The 18448-nt window shown below is 41.2% G+C and overlaps 1 protein-coding gene across 2 annotated transcripts in view; it reads left to right on the forward strand.

Annotated features, from left to right (window-relative positions):
• Positions 1 to 330: 330 nt before the first annotated feature.
• Positions 331 to 18448, forward strand: part of TRPC3 (transient receptor potential cation channel subfamily C member 3) — a 46020-nt gene continuing 27902 nt past the window's right edge. For both annotated transcript variants that reach the window (XM_062574798.1, XM_062574799.1), the window contains exons 1-2: positions 331 to 941; positions 10554 to 11325. In XM_062574798.1, the coding sequence (XP_062430782.1) occupies positions 718 to 941; positions 10554 to 11325 (996 nt within the window). In that variant the 5' untranslated portion in view covers positions 331 to 717. The remainder of the gene's footprint in view (positions 942 to 10553; positions 11326 to 18448) is intronic.

Below are 18448 nucleotides of genomic sequence, written 5' to 3' on the forward strand. Positions count from 1 at the left end.
ACCTGGCGCTGTACGAAAGACTAGATACAACCTTGTAGGGAACTGTCACCTGGCGGTGACCTTCTCAGGGCTTTCTAAAGCAGCGGCGACATGAGCATTTGAAAAAAAAAATCACGCGTCGCAGAAGAGCGATTTACCTCGAGGAACGGCGCTGGCGGCGGGCGGCTGCCGCGGACGCGCTGAGGGCCGTTGGGGGCCGCCCGTAACGGCCGCGTGGTAACGGCTCTGTGGTAACGGCTCCCGGCGCGGCGCGCGCCCCGCCCCGCCCCGCCCCGCTCCGCGCGGCGGCTGGGGAGGGCGGCGGGGGGCGGTTCTGGTTTCGGCAGGTTGCGGAGAGGCGTCCCCTCCTCCGCCGGCGCCCGCTGTGGCGCGCGGCTGCTTCTCTCCCTCAGTAACGATGCCGTCCTAGCGGGGGATGATGACAGGGAGAGGAGAGGGGCAGAGCCGCCGCCGCGAGCCCGGTCCCTCCGTCGCCGCCTCGCTCGCCGGCACTCTGCGGCTGTCGCGGTCGGGCTGCACATCGCCGCGCCTCCCCGACCGGCGGCAGCGGGAGACGCGGCGCTGCTTTTATGGTGAGGGGTTCGTCCCCTCCAGGTGCCCTGTCCCCCGCCGGGCAGGGCTTTCCCTCTCCCCCTCCTCCTGCCTCCTTACCCGCCACACACGCTGCCGGGCGAGGCCGGTCGGGAGCGGCCACCGGCGCCTGAGGAGCCCCCGACCATGTCCAGCAAGAGCAGGAAGAGCAAGGAGCAGGGGAGAGTGACCTTCCCCCCGCAGGAGGAGGAGGAGGAAGAGGGGGCAGAGGAAGAGGAGCAGCAGCGCCGGCGCCGCGGCTGGAGAGGCGTCAATGGGGGGCTGGAGCCCCCTCCGCCACCGCTGAGAGCCGTTAAGACCTTGCGGGAGCCCTACGGCTACTACCCGCCGCCGCCCTTCGCCAGCACCATGTAAGTCGGGCCGGGGTAGGAGGGTGCTGCCCGGCAACTTCTCCGGCGGAGGCGCAGGGCACCGGCCGCCGCGTCCCCGCGAAGTTGGCGCTCGGCCGCGGCGAGCCCGGCAGCAGCACCGACACCGCGGGGGGCAGACGGGGACGGTCCGCAGCGATGACAGTGCGGGCGCTGGGAGGAGGGGGCCGCGGGGATGTAACGCTGCAGCCCCGCCGCGCCGCGCCGCTCCGCTTCGCGGGGGCAGCGAGGAGGCGCCCGGCGTTGGAGCCGCTCCCGCGGGAGGCGGTGGCCCGCCGCCGCCGGGGCGCGGCACCGCGGCGCCCCCTGGTGTCCGCGCCGCCGGGCAGCCCGCGGCCGGGGCCGGGGCCGCGCCCGGGCGGGAGAGCGGGTCTCAGCGCCCCGCTCGCAGGGCCGCGGGCTGGGCTCGTTCCCCTCTACTGCGCGTCCTCCCTTGCATTACTGGGGCTTCTCTCTTCTCTTCTCTTCTTCCCCCCCCCCAATCCCTAAACCGATGACACAGTTTAAATCCCTTCCTGCCGCCGAACACTTAGGAAACTTTACTAGTTTTTCGGGAAGAGCTTGGTGAAGTAGGTCGCTTAATATTCTGATGAACACCTTTAATTTGCGTTCACATCATGTGTTTATTTTGTGGTGTTTTTCCCTGAACTACCAGCATAGTTGCTGGAAGAAACCGTAATTATTAGCTCACGTAAGGTTTAGAGAGCCCACTACACCCTTTTGTCCTGGCAATGCAAAACATCCCTTTTTTATCTTTTAAATAACCTAGACTGTGATAAAACCAGACTCCCAACAGAAATCTAGGACAACTGTGCAGGAGAACATCAGTTTTAGCAATGTATCTTGTCAGTTTACATTCAAGATGTCTTAAGAAGTTTCAGTTTGTTGCTTTTAAAGACATATTCACATGTATAAATACTAGCTATGGCTAGAACTTACTGCGAGAGAAATAAATTTTACTTATAGGGATAATAACTTTCTTGGCTCTGATTTACAAAATGTAGCCTCTGAGTGAATTATTCGCTCATCTTCATAACGTATTGCAATTTTGTGAGACTTCTCTCTGAGGTTTACTTCAGTATCTTACACTCTCAGGACAATATTTAATTCTTAATTAAATATTTTAATTACTAAATGACAAACACTTCATTTTGAGTTTTAAGATAACATATTCAGCCTTCATAGAACAAGTCTTAATTAAAATCACCCTAGCGACAACTCTAAAGTACAAGAATAATTAGAGTAGCACTTAGAATGTGATAATCACAAATAAAAGTGGTTTCCACAATCCCAATGCAGAAATTCTACACAAATATCATGTACTCAGCACCTGAGACATCAAGGGAAGGAATGTCTCACCTGTCTTTAGCTGTCTGAAAGTTGTCCTTAAATTGTCTAGGATCCCTCTGTAATCAGTGGGGTGAGCCTTTCTTGAGGTGCTTGTCTTTTCCCATTCACCAAACAAGGAGCCTAGAGGATTGATTTAGGCTTGGACACTTAACTTCTGGACAACTCAAGCTAGCTAGCTCAAATAAATTGTAACTATGAGACCTAACTAAATGTCTGGTAGGTTGGTGTTTCCATAGAACTATTAGCATATTCCTTTCTTTAAGAAATGTTTATTTTGTCAACAGGGACCAAACTGGAGTCAGCTTTGCACAGCTATAGGCATTTGTACCTGGAGTGAGCTCCATCTGTTGGCATTACTTACTTGCGATCCTGTCCTGGGAACCTTTGTCTCAGCAGTGGTTGCAAGTGACCATCCTCTGGGCTGACAAAAGGGTTCCATTAATCAATGTAATAGGAGTGTACTGAAGTGACAGAGCAGAAAGAGGAGACACCTACAACTGCCTCCTCTGTTACATGCCCTTGGTCTTCCATGATATAGTGCCAGGCTTTTTCTTCTGGAGTGATTTTTTTTTCATTTGGTGCTGAAGGCTAAAATCATAACATCTGTTAATGAAAGAAATACCAATATCTGTTTGCTAATAATGTGCTCAAATTGGCAGACTTAATGCTTTAGTGTGCACAAAATGAGTATGAGAATCCTTGAATTGAACAATTTATGGTCCAAATATTCAGCACTGACAAACAGTGCAAGGAGAAAGAGGCAGGAAGATGCAAAATAGCTTGCCTGGGAAGACGTATTTTGTTGGTATTTGAATTGTCTTCACTCCGAAAGCTGTAACCTATGCAAGGTACCTGTCAATGTATGGCTAGCTCCCTCCTGTGCCAAGTATTGCTGGAAAAAGTAATTAACTTCAGGTTCCCACTAAGGCTGCAGCCTGGATGTGATACTTCTGCTTCAGAGGTATCAGATGTCCCAGTGAGAAAAATGCGGACAAAAAAATTTAAGTTAAATGTAGTAGGTCTTAGATGCCTGATTTCCTGAAGCTCTTTGAAAAAAAAAAATACTTTCGTTCCCCGAGTCAGTGAAACTCCAGAACACAAATCGATGACTGAGAGCAAAAAAGGCTTTAAAATTCTTTGTTGCTATAGCCCTGTAGATTGCCTCTTTCCCTGTGAGATGTTTGCCTTATTCTGTATGCACATGTGCAGTCCTCACACCAAAATGTACACCCTTTATTTTCTTGGAATTCAGGTGATTGGTGTTTTCTGTTGAGGAGTTTGTGAAGAGTAATGGTGGGAAAAAGCTCTGCATAGTTTGTGGGCAAAAAGGAACAAAACTGAGTGTGAGTACACCCCTACCTGATACCTCATTGCATTTTGTTCCATTTACTGACTGAAGTTCTTTTCCAGTTCTGAGCCAGAACTTCTGCAAGCTGACATGAGGGCATTTTGGATGATGGATTATGTCATTTCAGAGCAGTGGGAGAGTATAGGCCAGGGTCAGGCCTTGCAGCTGGCCTGATTTATGTTCTGCTGTTCAGCTGAATGAGCTTCCCTCTTCTGGCAAGCCGAGGCAACGGTTTGCAGAAGGGGGAAGGAAGCTCTCATGCAATATTCTTTGGTTTGGTGCAGAGATTACCAAATTAAGAGCACGTATGCAAGCTTCTTCAGAGCATGGTATGTGAACATACATAAGAATGACACAACTTCTACTGGTGAAAAACACAAGCCTACCAGAAGCCTCTTCTGGTGCATGGCTTGGAGCAGCACTTGGAGGAACGGCAGAGTCTTTACTTGAGAGGTGATGAAGCTGGAGGGACAGCCTGCTGGCACTGCTTGTGGCCCTGCACAGAGCCAGGGGCTGCTACCTCACATGGCACAACACAGTATTTTTCTGTGATGGTAATAAAGCAAACAGCTTTGAGATCCCTTAGTTTAAGATACCTTAACAGTCATGAGCTGAAAGACTGCTAATATTTATTTGCATGTCTAAGCACTTGCTTTTGGGAGCAAGTCAATTATCATTCTTTAGATTTTTTTTAAACTGGGACCTCAGAGGTTACTTTTGGTAGAACACAAAGCAGACTGTCTCCTGTGCCGCACATCCCGCTGTTGTTGCTTTTAAGTGTGCATGTGCATCACTGTTTTGGTGATATACTTGTCTGATCTCTCTGTAATCACTGGACTGCATTCTCTTTTCAGGGTTAGAATAGAATCGGGATTGCTAACATTGTACTGAAGTTCAGCAACGGGATATACTACTTATAAATTATTGATGCCATGTTTTCTTCCATTTATTAGTTCAGGGAGAGTAACAGCCAGTTCTTTAGTACGAATGTTAGAAAACTAATTTAGGAATCTAGAAAGGCCCAGAATGATATTTGTTTTCTCTACTTCTCTCCATTTTTAAAATGGCTTATGCAGTCTGCATGGTTAAAACGTAGACTTAGAAGTAAGATTATGAAAGTTTTGAGTTGCTGTTGATGAGATAATGAATAGCACAACATAAGGAATTCTGAGGTCAGCTATTTGTCCCAGATTTCTGTCCTCTTGCTACAACTCTGCAAATCCAAACATCGAAAGGGGTGGGTAGATTCAGAATAGATATCTGGAATTGAAATAACTCAGTGTAGAAGCAGAGGAATCATGAAGTTTACTCTAGTCCTCTGCAATCATTGTGCTGCTAAGGTTTCCAGCATCCCACATACAAGTAACTCTGTGTCCAAAGGAAAATATCAATTTCAGGAACAGACTGCAGTGTTCAGGCAACACCACAGCGCACTATAATGTCATAGTGAATGTTACGCGTGCAAGCCACAATACGCTAAGTGGCCATTGCTAGCTTAATGAAAAAAATATTTATTCTACATTTTTTAATTATATATATGAAAGGTCAAACATTTTAGGCAAAAATATTTAGGATAAATAGGAATACAATTATAACATAGGCTAGGTTTTTGTGTCTTATGACAATAACTGGTATATAATGAACAAATGAGGTGTTCAGTGTGTATGTATCACTGCTCTGTATGAAATGTTTCTCATTTGGTAAGGGTCTTGAAAGACTGTACACTGCTTAGGAATCATGGCGAGAGTCCTGCTGCAACGCAGAAGCAGAGATGTACTGTCACAGTTTCATATTATTCAAGAAGGACACAGGCATGGATTATGCCATGAGATTGGAGAAACACTCTTTCCCTCATATAGATGAAATTTCAACCACAGCCTTGCACCTGGTGCTAAAAACATAACATATAAAACCAGGAGTTAGCAGTATTGCATTGGCCATGATAGGTGTGAACAGGGAGAATATGGCATGTCTGTGAACATCAGTTTTATTTGTGCTTTCAGTGAAGGTTTGTCTGCTTTATTTGTGTGACTGGGGACAAAGCAAAGACCAAGGTCTAGGGAAATACTTGTTTTTGTACCTTTTATTTTAACCAGTCTTACACAGCAGGTCAGAGTTTTCTCTTTTTAATGTTAATATATTTCCATTTGTTATGTTTTTATTCTTATGAAGCCTTATCTTTAAAGATTGGGAGTCTCTGTGCATGTCCTTACTTTTAGGATAAAATGGGACAACTGTACCACTAGCTGACTTAAGGTCTTGTCACATCTTGGTTAATTGTTAATTATCTTGTAGTGAAGTATGCTCCTTAAGGGTATCACTGAAGTTATTGAGAGTTTGCCTGAGTAGGAGGTGTTGGACTAGACTTAAGCTGGCACATGACTGATGGTAGCAGTATAGTTAAAGAAATAAAACTTGTAACTTAAGAACATCTTTCTTTATCATTAACAGATGCTATTGAATTAGTGAGTCTGAAGGTTATTATACAGTTTGAGAAGTTATTTCTTTTTGCCAGTGAAGCTCTTCAGTTCCTCCAAACAACTAACTGGTACACACTTATGGCCAAGTGAACATGTTAAGATATTGTAGAACTGGTGTATTTCAGTTAACATGAATGTTCTTCCCCAGCTCCATCTTTCTTGTTTATGCTGAGCAGCAAACACAACTTGAAGCTTTATAGGTCCCCGGCCATTTTTTGTACTGTGGGGAATGTGAACAACTAGTCATGGGCAAAATGGAGGGGCGCTGCTGCTGCTCCATGTCAGCAGATGGGAACTGGCGTCTGTCCTTCTTACCTTCCTACAGTCTGCTAACTAGCTTAACTGCTCAACCTGTGTTCTAGAACTAGACTTCACTTAATGTTGCAGTGCATCTCTGTTTAAGAATTAGTATATAGTAGTTGGACATTTTTCTTGCTTGATGTTCATGTGGATTTTTACCATGAGCTCTAGAGATTCTAATTTTTCTGTCCTCTCCCAACTATTGGGAACATATGGGAGGAGGAACATCACAAATTCCATGTCTCCCTTCCTCTTTTAAAAGAAGTTGTCAGCTCCTTACAGGGAAGAGGTTAAGAATGTAAACTTTAAAGTCTCTAAGAATTGGAGCACACGTAATTAATATACATTTAGTTCTATTTTTAAACATATTTATAAACCAATGTAATAATATCTAGAGATGTTCTGAGATTTTGTGTTTTGATTACTTCAGTTGACACTGCTCATTGTTTGTGTTGAAAATAGTTACAAAATCAAAAACTAAAATTTTAACCATTCAGACCATTTTCTTGATGTCTTAAGATAGCTTGAAAGTGTGACTATTAGATATAAGAATAGGAGAGTGGAAAATGGAATAGGAGATGCTTGAACTGATCCTTGCTGAATGCAACACTGACTACTTCTCTGGCATCAAGGAGATCTTTCAGTTTGCTGAGGGAAGAGTAAGGGGGAAAAAAAGGGGAGGTACAAATGAACCTGACAATCTGCTGGCTGTGTGGTGCTGTACAAGATTTCTTGCTCTTTATTTTTCAGAAGGCCTTGACAATACTTCAGTCAATAAAATACCAGGCAACTTTGATCTTACTTTGAAAAGATACTGCAGTCACTTGAAATATATCATTTCTGTCACAAGATTTATAGCTGAGGAGATCTTCCTTTCTGGGAAGATACTCCCATGCAACACTTTTGGAAAGATGCATCTTTTTTTACAGAAGTCAAATGAGTCACCTGAGTTAGAGAATGGGTCTTGAAAGAACGACAGATAAAATAGAAAATGAAGTGTCATATTTCAAATTGTATTGCAAAATTACACTGAATATTTTGGGGAAAGTGTGTTGCTATATATTTAATAAAAGATAAATGAGATTCATGGTGACTTTACAATCTTCTTAAATCAAGAAGTCAACATCAGTTAATCTTTTCCCTGTCTTTTTGCTTGTTTTAATATACTTAAAGATTTTTTTTTCTAACCATATAATAATATAGTAAGGAGCTGCATTTCCATAGCTGTGTGTTTTTAGATGTAGAGGAAGACTAGAAACCTAACAGTTTAGCAGACAATAAGATCTTGTGTAAAAGGTAACTATGAAAATATTGTACTTCTGGTTCTACTTGTGATTTCTTTGGGGAATATGGTAGTAGCATACTGTGACTGTTCACCGAGTGCACTCTGGGCTCAAATTTTTTTGTCTGAGAAGTCTCAAATGTGAAATACGGCTGAGCTTTAGATGTTAAATCAATTCCATGTTTAACACAGAGTCACAAATCCTCTCTGTGATGCAGCCTTTTTCATAGCCATAAGGAAAGTGGGTCAGGAGCGAGTAAGAATGGATCTAGCTTGTTTGGCAGAGCAATTTTGACACGTATTTCCACAAGTAAATACCAGTTATCATAGCTTGCATTGGAGTGCCACCCAGGTTATTTCTGACAGCCCAGAAATACTGATCACACTTGAAAATTTAAATAAGGTCAGATGCTTTCATCTCTGGAGTTCTACCCTTGGTAACGAGTACTACAATCTTACCGCTTGATCTGCAATGAAACTGCCCATTTGTTAACTTCCATTAACAGTTAACTGCCATTAACGTAAATGTTCAGGGCGTATACTAGCTTTTATAATGACAGTAGCTTTGATAAAGTAATTAAGATTTTATGTTTTACGAAATCTATTACAGCTGATGTGGATAGCTGGAAGACCAGACACATTCTTACAATCTGAATAGCATTAGTTATGCACAATGAAAACCATTAGAGCTTCTAGTGCTCTGTATAGAGAGAGCCACTGATGTCAACAGGCATATTTTGTGCAGTGGTAGTATAGATAAGCTCACTGTTGCAAAAACACTCATAAAATAATAATTAAAAAATGGTGTTCAAAAGAAGGTTACTCGGGTTGCAGATCTTAACCCATAGAAATTAGGATATACTGCCCATGCAGCATCTACTATGGCCTCTTGAATGTGTGGTCTTTATGTGCATGTGCCATTTTCCCCCTCGTTTCACTCCTTTACAGACTGACAGGGTTTTCTTAAAAAGGACTGTTTAATGTTTTCTTTTGTCCTCAGTGTTCATTATGTGGACCTACCTCTGTTTAGTGTGCATTAGTCACCCTATGTGCTGAGATTGGAAGGAGTGATTTCCCCTTCAGTTTTTCTGTGTTGCTGTTCACTGTTATATTTGAATTTTTTAATGAGGTAGATGAATTCATTTTCACAATGCTCCTATAAATAAGATACAATTATTATTTATTTGATATTAGTTTATTAGTTTTGTTTTTTATAGACGATGAACAGAGGCACAGAGAAGTTAAGGCCCAGATTTGACATCTAAAAGGCCTTTTTATTTCAGAGTATGTAGCGCATGTGTGGTGTCATATGTATTCAAAGCACAGTCCTCCATTAACTCAGATATTGTTTATCAGCAGCATAGTGCCTTTCTGTCTTTCAAATCAGTTCAAGTGATCTCTATCCCTTGAGTTAATGGATTAACTGATAGCAGATGGAGGCTATCTTCCTCAGTATTGACCCAGACTAGAAAGGAATGGGAGATTGCTGATGGATTGCACACTTATTTGCTGACAGCAGGGAAGGAAGATTATGGTATCCTGAGTACCTCTCCAGGCCTTTGCCCTGTGCTCTGGCAGGCATCACGCTTCTGTTCATCCCCTGAGCTGTGACCACTTCAGCCTGATTCCATTTATTCTGTTGTTTCAGACCCGGCCAGGCAGTTGTTGGTTCCTCCAGTCAGGTAGTGTCTATTCCTCAACCTCTCATCCTAGGTCCGGTTTCCTTGTAACTCCTTGTCTTACTCCTTCAAACCTCCTTTCCCCTCTCGTTTTTTCTTACGTGGTTAGTTCCAGTTCAGCCTCTGATCTATGGTTTTTTTTTCTCACCCTGTCCTTGTTTGTTCCCTACTGCTCTCAGTCTGCATCTTCACTGGGTCATAATTCTGGATTCTGTGGTCCCTCAGTTGTCTTGCTTGCTCTTTCCTTTCTTCTGTTCCCCTTCTCTTTTCTCCCTCTTTCTTCTTTTGCAATGAGTTTTTCTGGGAGTTCACCACTTCCCAAGTTGATTCTCAATTTCCTTTCCTAAGCAATCTCCCTTTCCCACACCCAGATTTCCTTTCCCCAGAGCAACCTGTCCTCACAGATCTCATTTCTGTTCAGATCTTTGATTTTCCTCTTTTTTTGATCGTATTACAGGATTGTGTTTTTTTTTTCCCACTTGGGAAATAACATCAGATAGCTTCGTCCTCTCAGCTCCTCAAATGATGGACGTGTCATAGAAGTAGGGCCAACATAGCCTATAGCATTGCAAAATTCCTATTGGATTAAGAGCTGTTCTCAGCCCAGACTAGATCATGCCCAGTGTCTGGAAACCATGAACAGTTTAGTTTCTAGTATCCATAAAGTCTGCTGAAAACGTATGATGTGCTCTTTTCAAAAACTTATAATTTGGCCAAATTAACTGGTGAGTAAATTCTTCCAGATTTGATTAATGTGTCTGACAGTAAACGCTGAGGGGCATGAGATCAGACTGTAGTATGTACTGCTGTGCAAGGCATCAGGAAGAAAACTTGTCTTTGCTTCTCGTTTATGCAAAGTACGATGTGGTAAGCATGAATATTACCTTCCTTAAACCATCAGCTCCAAAAAATCTTGGGGAAAAAACCTTGACCATATTAATGAAACGGAATGACATGTGGAATTGAACTTGTAAGTGTCTTTAGGTAGCGTACAAGTAAAAATGAGAATAGAAAGATGACAGAGAATTATCCTGGTCAATAGATGAGCAAATGATGCAGGACAAGATGGGTAAGTTGTCAATTTTTGCAGCCAGAATGGAAGTGGAAGTTAAAAGTAATCAACACTGTGCAATTCTATTACCTTATTTTTGCTAGGTACATTGAAGGAAGTCCATCTCTGAGACGTATGACTATGATGAGGGAAAAGGGAAGGCGGCAGGCCATTAGAGGCCCAGCGTTCATGTTCAACAACAGGGGCACAAGTCTTACCGCTGAAGAAGAGCGCTTTCTAGATGCAGCAGAGTATGGGAACATCCCTGTGGTGCGCAAAATGCTGGAGGAGTCAAAAACACTGAATGTCAACTGTGTTGACTACATGGGCCAAAACGCCTTGCAGCTTGCTGTAGGGAACGAACATTTGGAAGTGACAGAACTTCTATTAAAAAAAGAGAACTTGGCACGGATTGGAGATGCCCTGCTGCTTGCAATCAGCAAGGGCTACATCAGGATAGTGGAAGCAATTTTGAATCATCCTGGGTTTTCAGCAAATAAACGACTGACTCTGAGCCCTTGTGAGCAGGAGCTCCAGGATGACGATTTCTATTCTTATGACGAAGACGGTACCCGCTTTTCTCCAGATATCACTCCCATTATTTTAGCTGCCCACTGCCAGAAATACGAAGTTGTGCACATGCTATTGATGAAAGGAGCAAGAATAGAAAGACCTCATGATTATTTCTGCAAATGTAATGACTGTACAGAGAAGCAAAAGCATGATTCTTTCAGTCACTCTAGGTCACGAATAAACGCTTACAAAGGATTGGCTAGTCCTGCTTACCTGTCCCTCTCCAGTGAAGATCCAGTACTCACTGCTCTGGAACTCAGCAATGAACTTGCCAAGTTGGCCAACATTGAGAAAGAATTCAAGGTAATGGTGTTTTTGTATTTTTATTACTGTTTTAATGCTGATGTTACTTTATAATGTCCTTAGGTGCTTGAAATTATTTCCTGTATTTTTACTTTCTCAATTGCAAATGCTTTCATTATATTCATTGTCCCTTTTGCTCTTGGTTTTGAATTCTCAATATATGTATTGAGAATATTGAGCCATTAAAAAGCATTTTTAATTAAAGTGTTTTTACCTCCTATGCATGGAAAACAATGGAGAAAGGGACAATGTGAATTGCAATAACCTTGCAACAGATGGAAAACAATTTTGTCCACTGTAACAGGTTAAAGATTGTTTTTAGTTACAAACACTCAGTAATATAAGCTTAGAGAGCAGAAACATTATGCTTTTCTTAAGTATACTGTAGCATTGACTGTATTCGATGTATTTTTTTTTTTTTTTTAGTTCATTCTTATTTCAAATGATGTCTCCAAATTGTTAGGAATACAGAAAGCTTTTCTTTAATGCACTTTTTAGAAATGTCACTTGTTCAGAGCCAGCTGTTAAACTGATTAGAGATACAGTCCCTATTATCCTGCTTCTGAGTGGTATCTGGTTTAGTATGTCAGTGCCCTGACTTTTCTGTGTATCTCGGCTTCTCCATCAGATAACTAATGACTCAATTAGCTGTTACCCACTGCTGTTCTTTTTTATGATCCATAGTTTTTCTCAATAGCTTGAAAAGTAGTAGTAAACACAGTTTGTACGCTAGCACCACCTCCCCCCCTGGTAAAAAAGGGAAAACAAACAAAAACAGGAAAACAAAAAGCTGCCCACAAAACCCAAAGCCAAGACAATAGGTTAGGACAACTGCTTATAGCAAGTAAAGCTCAGTTTGGGGTATGACAGTTTGTGCTCAGCAAGTAGTGATATTAATAGCACTGTACCTAGATGTAACAAAAAAATTTAATGTGGTCCTGCAGGGTCAGTGCTGGATACCACTTGTTTAATTAATATTTTCATAAATGATCTGAGAGGCAGAAGATGCATTAATCTTTTCAGATGACAGCAGGTGTTAAAAACGTAGTGTATTACTGAGAAGGAAGGACACATCAACCTAGAGACCAATGCGCAGAAATGAATAAAGTGAAGTTTATTATAAGCAGAAGAAACAATTCTGTACTCTTGAGAAAGAACAGCTCAGATATAGCTGAGAGAGTAGAAATATCATTTAAAAAGAAAGCTTCAGTGCCAAGGAGGAACCAAGTATTATACCACTAAAAACAAACAAACAAAAAAATTGTAACAGAGTTGTGCTGTGACCCACTACCAAAGCCAATACGAAGATTCATATTCATCACTCATGTCATTCTTCAGGCAAAACTCTCTGAGAAGGGAGGAAGCAAGTCTGGTAGGCTCATGTTGTGTGCATTCCAGTTCCTGCTTCCTTACACCATTTTAAACACCTCTTCTCAGTATCAACATCAAACTAGTCCAGAAAGGGATGAAACTGCACAGCTGATGAAAAGTCCCTATATTCTACAGGGGCCAATGGGCAGGTATGGTAAGGCTGCCAGTGACATGAATGTAATGAGATGTTGCATTGACAGCTGTAGAGGTAGGTCGAGGAGGAAGCAAGCAGCCTCTCTTCTGTGTCTTATAGAAATCCATTTTCAGTTCTTGCCAGCTTTGATGTAAGTTCAAGTTGTAACTGTCCGTTCAGTGCTTTCTTTTCTACAGATGTCATCTGAATGTGTTTTGCTAATAACTGTGTGCTTTGTCATGCCCCAAAGGAGAATGCTTCTGGTCTGATGTTCACATCCCCTACCAGAGCAACTTCTGGTGTGCTCTTGTTTAGTATCATCATGGAAAATGCTTAGGCATTTCAATCAAATTCAACTCATAAAACAGCATTGAACATAATTTTTCCAGGGTAGACAAAAATAGATGATACCATTTGTCTTGCACAGAAAATGGGGAAATCTATTTAAAGGGATTTTAATGATGTTCATGATTTATTCTCAACATCTATGGTAAATTGAGGTGCATAGCATTTCCAGCGTTTGCTCACTGCAGTGCACTTCCTGGATGTGGGACAGTGGCACAGAAAGTACTTTCTAGGTGGTTTCCTCACAGAGAAGAAATATGGAGTGAACTTGTTTAAAAATGCCGAGGCCAGGTTTCCTGATGCACACTTGCTAAGTCGAACCTTATCTTTTGCATATGCAAAGTCTAGTCTGCTTCTTTCACTAATGATTTACAATAGCAAATTCTGATGTCCATGTGCAAATCGGAGCTTGAAGAAGTGCATTAGAGATGTGGATAAGTAACTTAGGACATTCATTTATGGTAGTCAGTTCCATGCGAACATTAAAAAATTTATTCTTAATTACATTGTTTTTTTTTCCCCTCTCTGTCAGAAGTAAGCAGAAAGGAATCGAAGAAATCGGTGAACCTTCATTTTTCTTTGAAGATACAAGGCATGCAGACAAAAATAAAAACTGAAAATGAGTAAAAAATAGGTGGGGAACTGGAGCACTAAAGAACATTTCATTCCCCTTACTTCTTACCTTCCTAAGCTTCCTTACTTCTTACACCTCTGTGAAATCCCTGTTCCAGATTTCTAGTGCTCCTTTTAGTTTGTCATCTATTTCATTGTAGTTTCCTTTCCCCTTTTTGCAGCTGCTTGTTGTCATCTTTCCTTTCTTCTTTCCTCCTTTTTCAGTTCCCTCTTGTATTTACTTTTTTTTTATCTCCTTTCCAAGAGTTCTCTTCAACTTTTTTTTTGTATTCCTTGCATCTTCCTGCCTGTAGTTCCTTCCTTGCTTTTCCTAATCCTGGTAAAGCATGCTGGCATGTGTGAACATCCTGATGACTGCTCTCTAGGTCTAGAAACTAGCTGAGGGAACAGCTGAGATTATCAGTGCCCAGCTATCAAAGCAACAAGGCATCATATTAGTGACTAGTGTAGCAAGATATTATCCTTGTGCCCAGAGCAAGAACTGCATCGTTTTTCCTTTTACCTTCCCTGGCAAATCAAGTCCCTGTTCCAGGGATTGACAGCGGGGTTGGGAATGAAGTCAGAAATTTCCATTTGTTTTGTCCAAGTCAAGATTACTACCAAGCGTTAAGAGCTCTTGCTCTCAGTCTCTTAAATGAGCTGAATGGATTTTCTTTTGTCAGATCTTGTACATAGAGTTAATTGAAAGGAAAGCAGTAGTGCTAATGAAGTACTGAATCTAAGTTGTGAGACCAGAATTCTGCTTCACTCTGGACTACACAGATTTTGATGTTTATGAAGGCTTTGATAAGCAATGTGCCTGCTCAGAAAGTGTTTTACAAGTAAAACAAAGCTTTCAAAGTGTATTAATCTGCTAGTTGAATTTCTTCCATTTGTTGAAAAGATCCAAACCTATTAAGTTAGAGAAAGTTGTGCAGCTTTCTGCTGTCGCTTGGCTTTCTGAAGTGGTTTCAGACCTCTGAAGTTAACTGCTTTATACTTCAGAGACTGGCTGGGGAAGCTTAGTCTGGAACTGTATCTTTTTCTAAGGTAAAACAGTGTTCCTTACCACAGTTGCAGAATCATATTTTCCAGTCCCAGTAGCACCAGAAAATACCTTATAATACAAATATTTCCAATTTTAATGATTTTTGTTCTATTTTTAGCAAGCCCTGGCCAGTGCAAGTTGCTGTAGGTTACTAACATTAATTGATATTTACCGTCCTCCCTGAGACCTTTAAAAATATTATTGCCTGGTGACAGGAGAATTTATAGCAATCAGAACAGCTGATGGAACTTTTCTTTGGAGTACCAATAGCACCCCCCCCCCCAAAAAAAAAAAAAGAAAGAAAGAAAAGGGGAGGGAGGGGGGAATAGAGGGAGGACAAGGTAGCTAAAAAGCTGTATGATAGTCTGTGTATAGCAGTTCTCAGCTAAATGTGGTCTTGGTGTAAGCATGCTCAGTTCTCTCAGTGGGAATTGCACATCATGTCAGAATTCAGTCCATCATATCAAGGACAAAAAGAAGAGGAGCGTAGTCTGAGTTAATGCAGGATAAATCCCTTTTCTTGGTGGTACTGCAGGCTCTCACTGAAAGTGATGGAAGATGTGGACGTGCATGTAAGGGCAGAATCTGTCACTGTTCCAAGTACATTTACATAGTGTTATCTCAGCTGAACTAACAAAGATTGTTCAAGCTTGAACTACATTTAGGACCAGTTTTTAAAAGGACAGGGCTCAGTTCCATAATCATTAGTGCAATTATGTGTTTAGTTTGCATATACAGTTCCTACAGTTATATATGCAAACTGACCTGTTATATATGTGATTTCAAAAGGACCATTTAATACCTAATACTGAACTTGCATGCATGATTGCATGTGTGTGAATAAGTTATGCAGCACATGAATGTGGTGCTTATGGAAATCTGGCTCTTGTAGAACAGGAAGTAGATGCATGCATTTTACTTGAATAGATGTAATTTCTCTTTATAAACAGCTTTTTATAAGTTATTGTTAAAACAGTTTATCTCAAGGATAAAATCAGCTTTAGATACTTGTTCGTATGCTTTATTCTTTGCACACAGATTAATACATCCTTTTCAAAAATTCTAGATAAACTCCCAATGTAGTCTTTAATATTATGAGTGAAAATGGAGTATGCGGAGTTGGACAGACCGAGATCTGACAGTTGATGTGTGCCAGAGTCCTCAAACTGCTGGTGAGGCACAGGTCTGCAGTTCCGCTCATGATCAGTTCTCCATTAGATAGAGGTATCATCTGTGATATCCATGAAATGCAGAATACAGACTGACACTGATATTACAAAGATGTCTGCAACCATTCGTTTTTTGAGAGAGATGTCATTTAAGATATAGCTAGTAAAACCAGCTAAGTTAGGCTGTGAGTTAACTGAAGATGCCCTATGCTAGTTGGGGAACCAGAGTCCCTGCATTATCATGAAAAATAGAGAGCTCCCCGATATAAGCAGGTCTGTAAGTGCCTGGCTCGTTGTTTGGCATTCCCCTAAAGGGTAGCTTCACCTAAGGGAGATGGCAGTTTGCGCTGTATGTAGCAGGGGGTTTCGAACATGGGTTTGGATGCTTCACGCGGGGAGTTTTGGTGGCATTGTTTAGTATAGGGAAGAGATGAGTGATCTGGACTTCATTTGATCTCAGGATCTTCTCAAGAGAAAGCAGAGCTGTGTGTGTGGGTGACAGACCACAAGTTGTGGTTTCTGCTGCTAGCACAACAGTTTTAAAACCTCAGCCTACCTAGAGGTAGGAGATTGTAACCATGGGACCCAATCCTCAAGCAATATGGCTAAAGTTTGTCTGCTTTGGTTTATGAGGCAATTAAATAGACTGAGAGAAACTAGATTTTACAAATAAGTAAAATAAAGACCTAGAGAGGGAAATCTAACAAGTTTTTCTAGTGTAGGATTCAAAGTCTGAACCAGATGCTAGCAATGTACACAGTGATTTTGAGCTCTTGTAACAGTATCTGTAAATATTGTAGGCTTTATTTAATCCTTAAATTTGACAAAATTCTATGTCATTCATATGTAGTACAAGACGTAAAAGCCCATATGTACAAGTAAGCAACTCTTCTGTAGCTGGCAAATAGTCCAGGCAAGGCAGTCTGTCCTTACACAAACAGCCGGGCTGTGCACAGAGTGGATGGTGTATTTTCAGGGCACCTGAAAATGTATGGGTGTAAAGTAGGAGCTGTGAGGGGAAAAAACGTGGCAGCCTCTGCCGGGATCAGTAAGGAGGCTTGATACACTTGTAGGCATACTTGCAGGGATGAGTCTTCCTCTGTGAAAGAGAACAGCAAAATGAAACAGCCTGTGCTCTATTGAAATTGTGGTCTTCAAGTAATATTGTAGCCATCAAAATTTGTTCTCCTTTGCCTTAGTAAGGTGACTTTACACCACTCTGCCACTTCTAGGCAGTATTTCCTGGTTGTAGCCACCAGTGAAAATGTATTCCGCAGTTTGTACTAACTGAGGAAACTGTATGTGTTTAAGCCTTTGCAGTAGCAGTGTGTATCACTAGCAAAAACTTCCTTGAATGTTTGTTTTGTAAAACTGATGGTAGAGTATACTTTTGCATGCATATGTGTGACTCCAGTGTGACTGGACTGTGGCTTAAATGCAAGGAAATCAAATTAGATTTTTCTGATTTTTTTCTTTAAATTTTTGAGAAATAAGTTTTAGTAATATAACTTTTTGTATTACACTTCTGTGGTTTTTAAGGAAGTTGATAATGATTAGATGGTAAAGAAAAAGGAGTGAATCACTAGGAAGATTAAATATTTCAATTTCCAAACTATTAGAACTTCTATATTTCTCATTGTGTTTGTTCGTATCTGCATCTCCGAGATCTTCGCACATGGAAGACATCTTAAATGAAAAAACTCCCCACAGATGGACAGTATATATTCATTCATACAAGGGCAAAATTTGAACTCTGATGTGCTATGAGGACTTTCAATAGTTAAAAAAAAAAAAAAAAAAAAAAAAAAAAAAAAAGCTAAACTAAACTTTGTTGAATTTTAATGAGATGTCCTCTTTCAGCATAGGGTAGACAGAATTAATACTAAAACAAAGAGTGACTATTTTTTTGTAATCTTGTAAAGTTACATGGTGAGAAAAAATGTAGTTTCTCTTCCAGCTGTATAGTGCTACCATTGAAGTCAGTGAAGTTAATATATCCTTCTACATGCTGTCAGTAGCAGAATTACAGATATTTTATATTGCTAAAGGAAAATTAATTACCAATCTTACTCCTTTTGAATTAACATTGTGCTGTGCATGATTATCATGTTTTGTGCTGTCATCTCAATAAGTGCTTCTTTAGTTGTAGCAAAAATGTGGAAGCAACTCTGAAATAAGAAATTCAAGGCAAAGTGTTTCAAGTTCTCACAGATTTGCAGTAATTCTGTTTTTAAACATGTAAAACAACTTAAGATAAGCAATAGAACAACATAGGACTGAAGTAAGCTGAAGCCAACGTATTGCTTTAGGTTTGTTGGTTCTGCTTGGATTATCTTTAGTTCCTATTTTCTCCTCACTGAAGAGAATCCCAATCCTCTTTTCATATTCTCCGGCTAATATGATGAACCTCTTTGTGCTCTTAATACCCTTTCTAAACCTGACTTT

Source organism: Rhea pennata, chromosome 4 (genome assembly GCF_028389875.1).
Source record: "Rhea pennata isolate bPtePen1 chromosome 4, bPtePen1.pri, whole genome shotgun sequence".
In the NCBI taxonomy this organism is placed as follows: domain Eukaryota; kingdom Metazoa; phylum Chordata; class Aves; order Rheiformes; family Rheidae; genus Rhea; species Rhea pennata.